General features: G+C 33.5%; 1 protein-coding gene across 3 annotated transcripts in view; it reads right to left on the reverse strand.

Moving 5' to 3' along the window:
* Nucleotides 1-7,500, reverse strand: part of LOC124953995 (guanine nucleotide-binding protein G(o) subunit alpha) — a 38,719-nt gene that overhangs the window by 28,736 nt on the left and 2,483 nt on the right. For 2 of the 3 annotated variants that reach the window (XM_047506153.1, XM_047506152.1), the window contains exon 2: nucleotides 2,483-3,404. In XM_047506153.1, the coding sequence (XP_047362109.1) occupies nucleotides 2,483-2,600 (118 nt within the window). In that variant the 5' untranslated portion in view covers nucleotides 2,601-3,404. Of the gene's footprint in view, nucleotides 1-2,482; nucleotides 3,405-7,500 lie in introns of those variants that run through there. The other variant, XM_047506154.1, reaches the window with a different exon arrangement.

The raw sequence follows: 7,500 nt of genomic DNA on the forward strand, positions 1-7,500 counted from the left end.
TCGGCTCCGAGCCAATTTCGTCCGGATGTTTCGCGATTTCGATGAATGATAGGCCAAATTCTCTCTCTCTCTCTCTCTCTCTCTCTCTTTCTTAAGATTATTGAATTTAAACGTGTCAATGACGTGTCGATCGTTCGTGATATTTCAAGAGTATTCTTCTTCTTTGAAGGGGCCATCACGTTGGATACGTTAATGAAACGATAATAGCGTTCAATGACTCGACTACAGGTCAAAGTCTTTTTCACTCTTTCTCTCTGTCTCTCTCTCTCTCTCTCTCTCTCTCTCTCTCTCTCTCTCTCTTTCTTTCTTTATATATCATAAACTCTTTTCTCTTATTCTTTAAATTGTTATTGAAGAAGAACGCTTTTTAAACTTGTTTTAAATCGTGAAAGTAATAAACCATCATTATCATTATTATATCTAATATCTTTCGTCAATTCGAATGGTAAAGTTAAATAGTAACGCGTTAAGGGATTGATTTTTTTTTCTTTTTTTTTTTTTTCTTCCTTTTTTTTTTTTTTTTTTTTTTTTTAAGGTGTAATAAAAACATCAAAAAGTTGTCGCCTCCCATATGTGAATACGAGATGTGATAACGGTGGACTACGAGAGACTATCATGGGATAACGAAACTCCATTTATTACGATTGATATTCCCTCCGGGAAGGAAAAAGTATGTCAAATTAAAGAAATTAAAATGTTGTCACTGTTGTCGTCGGAAGTATAAAAAAAAAGGAAAAAAAAAAAAAATAAAAAAAGAAAAAGAAAAGAACTTTGTTCCCCTTCGTTTCATTTTCATTTCGTTTATCTTACCGAATCAAGAACTGTCCAAGTTTTCTTATCTCATTACGTGAAATTTTAAATCGGTTTTGTTCTCGAAAAAGAAACTGGGGGAGAGAATGAAAAAAATTAATGAAGGATAAATAAACGAATTAACGTAAACATTATAATAACGTAAGAAAAATAAGAAAAAGAAAAAGGAAAAAAGATATATGCAACAATGTATATCTAATTTAATTAAATAAATCCAATGTCGAATAAAGAAATCGTATCTAATGAAAAAGATACGTATACGTTTATCAGTTGAGCCACGTGTGTGTCAAACGTATTAGAAATTTCTAATGGAATTGAATAAAATCTTGAAATATTTTGAATAGAGGAAATTAGTATTATGATCGTTCGATGAAACGAACTCTTACGTATTTTAATTATTAATTTATATACATATATATTTAAAGTTTCCCATCGTAAATACGTTTCGATGTGTTATCAGAACGATAAAAAAAAAGAAATTATTTTTCAAACGATATGATGCACAATTCTCTTATGATAGGATTTATAATGAATGTCTATCTGATTAACGATAAATTAGGATCGATATCGTTATTCAATCAAAAGATACGTGATGATCTTTTGGGTCAAAGGGTCGAAAGATATTTAAATTTCGAAAGAAAAAAAAAAACAAAAAGAAAAAAAAAGAAAAAAGAAAAGGAAAGATAAAGGACAAGGGAAAGGGAAGAAAAAAGAAATCGAATAAAAATTCTAGAAAAAGAAAAAAAAAAAAAAAAAGAATAGAAAAATACGATGAAATATATATATATCGAAGAGAGTAAATTGTGAAAGTCTGATTAAAATCAGAAAAAAAAAATATATATATATATACATATGTACACAGAGTTTATCGTTTATCTAAAAAAAAAAAAAAAAAAAAAAAAAAATTTGAAATATCTCGATCCAAAGTAGTATTACTGATTGTCGGCTGTTAACCTTTACGTTATTAACATAGGCTAAAGCTCTTACGAAATAAACCTCATTCACTTAAATTGATAATTTGAAATGCATAAAAGGGAGATAAGAAGTTTTTTTTACGACTTAAAATACTACTTAAAAATCTGGCAATCAACGAAACGAGATTTATAATCCATAGAAACTAATAGATTTTTACGATCTAATTTATAATATTTCGTAATAATATAATAAATGACGATATAAGACGCTGTCTTTTAATACAACAAATGTCATCGAACCATGGGTGGTTGAGGGGTGGGGTGGGGTGGTGGTGGTGCGGGGGCGGGAGGGGAAGAAAAGGAAAAGGAAACAAAAAGAAATTGACACCCTAAGACACCTAACGACAAATACTTCGTATCAAATACAAATCTGTAAAAAAAAAAAAAAAAAAGAAACTATATTTGTGATATTCCAATTTTCACCTCCAATCCCATCCATCCAACTCCCACCTCCTTCTTTCGGCCCTGATACATTCCAAAACGGATCATCCTCCTTGCGACTTAACACCAAACATAAATCGTTCGAATCGAAGATCATCGAAATGAAAACGAAATAAGCGAAAATTAATTTCCAATTTTATTTGCGATAATAATTTCGTAAAAAACAAAAAAAAAAAAAAAAAAAAAAAAAAAAAAAAAAAAAGAAAAAGAAAAAAAAACAAAGGTAAAAAAAAGGAAGAAAAAAGAGAAACACTTACCGAGTAATAGGAGCTTGATGTCCTTGGCAGCTTGAAGACCATCCTCCTTGAGATTCTTCTCAATTTGCTTGCTGCGGGCCAGAGCGGCCCGCTCTTCCGCGGACATTGCACAGCCCATTTTGGTACACGTTGCCTTCACAAACGCCACCCCCGCGCTCTTTGAGCACTCGTTAAAAGAGCCGGCCAGCAGAAAGCGGGCCAGGCAGCCAGTGGTGGGTCGGTCGGCGCAAGGCGACCGCCGTCGACGCAAGAACGAGCCACGCACCCCTCTTCTCACTCCTCTCTTCACCTTTTCTTCACCTTTCTTCACCTCACCTCACCTCACCTCTTCTCTTCTCTTCTCTTTTCTTCTCTCCTCTCTTCTCCTCTCCTTTTCTCACTACTCCTCTCACCTATCCTCTCTCCTCCACTACCGCGCCCCACGCACCCTTTTTCTTCTTCTACCTCCTCTCTCGCACCCCTTCTCCTCAGTCGTCCTCGTCGCCACCGCCACCGTATTTTTCTCTGACACCAGAGCTCCGGACACGAGCTTCGCCGGCACACAACTCTCCACACCCCCTCCACTCCTTTCCTTCGTGGGGCACCCTCTTCTTAGTCTCCTTCTCACCGTCCCACCCTCCCCCCTTTACGTAGGGGGGAAGAAAAAGAAAAGAAAATAAAAGAAATGTACTAACGTTGGGCCACCTGGTGCTGCTGCTGCTGCTGCTACTCCCTTTTCTTTCTTCTACTATTTTTCTCCGCTAAGATTATTCAAGACCACCACCTTCTCTTCCTCTCTCTCTCTCTCTCTCTCTCTCTCTTTTTTTTCTCTTATCTTTCCGACCTACTCCAAATACAATGCAAGTACTTCGACGTTGGCCAATATTCCAGTACGTCCTTTCGCCAATATTCCTTTATTATTTTCTTTCCTATTCGATTATACCTGAAAAAAAAAGAGAGAATATATATATGAAATTATTATTATTATTATTATTATTTTTTTTTTTTTTTTTTTTTTTTTTAAATCGAACACAATCATTTTTGTCTTCGTTAAATTAAATTTAAGGGGGCGGGGGGTTGGGCGAGGGCGAGGGGAGGGAGAATAACGTGGGATGGTGGGCGAGTTAATTACTTAATGAAATATTTACAATTGCATTGTATGTTTCAATGCGATACCGATATTAATAAGTTAATAGTTCATTGAGGGGATGATGGTGGTGGATTGTTGAGAGATTGGGATCGTCCTTCGTACTTTTCCAGTTTATAAGTTGAACGCAGAATTATTTAAAATTGTTTTTAGAATTGCATTTTACAAAATGAAATGTAAAGGCTTACGTAATTTTACGGGAATATGCGTCGTACATGTTAGGATTTTTTTTCTTTTTCATTTTTTTTGTTTTTTTTGTTTGTTTTTTTTTTTTAACGACGTCGTGACTGATATTATATCCCGAAGGAATTTTATTTCTTTTTTTCTCTCTTTTTTTCTTTGAACTTAACAACTGCTAATAATGATTTTTAGAACCATTTATGACAATGTATGGATATAAGAAAAAAAAAAAAAAAAAAATTACTACAAGTCTCCATAATATTCATCAAATTTTATTCGGATAAATGGATAAACTTTCAATTGTATTTATCTAAAGTCGCGACTACTTTCATTAAGTTCGTGATCATAAATCGTATTCGAAATAATTTTCATTAATATCATATTTTAATATTATATCAAATTAAACGTGGAATCTTGTTGTAAACAGCAACAATCGAAAATTGTTCAATCAATTTTCGTAAATGAGTTAAAAGGATTACAAATGGTTTATGATTTTTTTTCTCTTTTTTTTTTATAAAATTTATAAAAATTTTTTATTAAAGTTTAATGACTGTTGTGTAAAGGAAAGAAAAAAAAAAAAAATAGAAAAAAGAAAATAAAATAATTATTAATATTTTCAGAACTGTAATATAATATTTATAATTTCTCGCATTTATTTCTTACAAAAAAGAGAAAAGAGAAAGAAAGAAAAAAAAAAGATAAACAATATATATTTACGTTAACATCACCATAATTAAAATACTACGTGTGCCTTTATATATCTAAATAAATAATTATTATTCTTCTTTTATTTATTGCATCATTATAATATTCATATTTCGATGATTAACGAATTACTAAGAAACCTAAAATACATTTATAAATAAATTCTCTGAACGTTCAATAGTTATAATCTAAAAATTTGAAAGATCGATAAAAAATGATAATAATTTAAACTATAACAATGAAGCAATACATTTTATATAAGCTTAACTTATTTTATTATCGTTCTTGAGATATTTTTCATTTATCATTACACCAACTTCTTAGTTGAACAAATTTCTTTCTTCATTTTTTTGTTTCTATTTTATATTTAATGAAATTTTTGATTATGAAAATAATCCTTGGAAATATACTGGGTCTTTCTGCGCCAGTCTAATTTCGTTCAACCTGTCTACTAACGTATTATTTTCGAGAGAGAGAGAGAGAGAGAGAGAGAGAGAGAGAGAGAGAGAGAGAGAGAAAGAGAAAGTATCTCATCTCATCTATCTTATACGACTATATTTCATTACAAGAAGAAACGATCATGTTTCTTTTTGTGATATCTTTCCCCGTGATATATCTCCATCTCTCTTTAATATCTCAAAAAAAAAAAAAAAAAAAAAAAAAAAAAAAAAAAAAAAAAAAAATTCTCTTTCGAATGCACATATTAAGTATTACTTTTTATCTATTACACGAAGGATATTTTAATACGTAAAAATAAAAAAAAAAATTATTCCTCTTACTTGATTTGTCATTTGTTCATCTTGTTCGATCATTGCAAAATAGAATCGCAATACGAAAGATTTTTTCGATCTTTGGAAATAATATTAATCTTTTTTAAAATTGTAACCGCATTGTCGCATTTATAACGATATAGAACACAACGATGCTCGTCGTCTAGACGACCGAGAAAGTAATATAATAAAATTTCTTTGCAATTCTAACAACACGCAATCGGTTGTCACGAAGTCGCGTTCACGAAGGTGCGGCTTTTATATAAAATATGGCGACTTCGATGTAAGAGCGTAAGAGAGAGAGAGAGAGAGAGAGAGAGAGAGAGAGAGAGAGAGAGAGAGAGAGAGAGAAAGAGAGAAAGAGAGATAGATAGATAGATAGAGAGAGAGAGAACAAGGGTGCTCTTGTATGATACAACACGATTGGTTGTTTAAACTTTCCTTGATAAAAGTAAGATAAGTTGAGAGACACTGCTTTTACTTATTTAACAGACAGACCGAGCCCTATGAAATATTCTGTCTGTGTTTTCATTGAAAGATATCGGCTACTTAATCGTCGAGGGTTTACATATGTCATATTTCTTGGAAATTTGTAGAACCTTATGGGCATCTATTAATGTATAAGTATCCATAGTTATATGGGAAAGGGAACACGATGATGGCATGAAATACACAGAGATAACGATTGATTATATACAATAATAAAGATGATAAGAATTCTGGGTCGATTAAAAAAAAAAAAAAAAAAAACAAAACAAAGAAAGAAAGAGAAAAAAGAAGAAAAAAATATGTGTGTTCACGTATGTACATGAATACACACACACATACACACACACACACACACACACACACACATATATATATATGTGTGTGTTCTGAACATATACATACAAGTTAGTATTCCACAGGTAGATGAAACCTAAGAGATGCCGGCAATCGACTTTAAACCCTGGCACGCATCGTTTGACTTGTTGAAAAACGATACACGGATCCTATTAGGCGTGTCGTTTAAAATAATTTCGTGTAATCGAGCGTTAACCTCGACCCTGTCTTTCGAACGTGATAAGACGATAATCATGAGGGGAAAAAAGGAAGGAAGAAAGATAAAGGGAGAAAGAGAGAGAGACAGATAGACAGAGAAAGAGAGAGAGAGAGAGAGAAAGAAAGAGAGAGAGAGAGAGAGAGAGAGAGAGAGAGAGAATAAAAAGAGAAGTACTGTCTACATGTAGTATACATATATCAAAGTATATATATATATATATATATATATATATATATATATATATTTTAAATCTCACGAGTATTATCTCATGACTCGTGTGTATATATACTTCCGTTTCCTGTCACAAGTTTCATATTATTTACACGAGATATAATGTTCGATGGGACACGTATATTAATTTTCATTTAAACTAAAATACATAGATACATAGAGGCGACCAATGCATTAGAATAATACATACATATATATATACGTGAATACGTAAATGGGAACGGGTGTGACGGAAAATATTGGAAACGAAGCGAAACGATTCGCCTTTTCATCGTTTAGCAGAGAGTATATCGGCTATCGAAAAAGCTAACGGGGGGATGGGGTTGAGGCGAGAGGGAGGGAAGAGAGGAAGGGGAATGTACTGAAGGGGATGGGGTGGGGATTTGCTCGATCCAATCCTTTGCTCTTGGATTTTTCGATGCGCAGACTCGGTGTAGGCGGATCACCGATAGAAAGAGAAGAGAGAGAGAGAGAGAGAGAGAGAGAGAGATCGCGGAATATGTTCGATCGAAACTTCTCTTCTTCCTCGTAGTCGTCATCGTCGTTCTCCCGTTGTACGTTCAACAATACGTCGAACGATTTCCTATCCCGAAATATCGACATATCCGTCTAATTATACTAATTCTAATTATAGATCCATCCACCACGATTCGCGAAAATCTGGCAATTATCAAACATCGCTTGGTTTAACGGGTCGAACATACGAAGGATCGAATTCAGGGAACGATATTTTAGCGTTAAGAGAGAAAGAGATAGATAAAGAGAGAGAGAGAATGAGACAGAGAGAGCGAGAGAGAGAGAGAGGGAGGGAGGGAGGGAGGGAAGGAGGGAGGGAGAGAGAGAGAGAGAGAGAGAAAGTCGACGTGCAAGTAGTCAAGTATGTATATGAGAGAACGAATGAACGCACGAGAAAGAGAAAAAGAGAGAGACGCAAAGAGAGAGAGAGAGAGAGAGAGAGAGAGAG

This window comes from Vespa velutina, chromosome 14 (genome assembly GCF_912470025.1).
Source record: "Vespa velutina chromosome 14, iVesVel2.1, whole genome shotgun sequence".
Taxonomy (NCBI): Eukaryota; Metazoa; Arthropoda; class Insecta; order Hymenoptera; family Vespidae; genus Vespa; species Vespa velutina.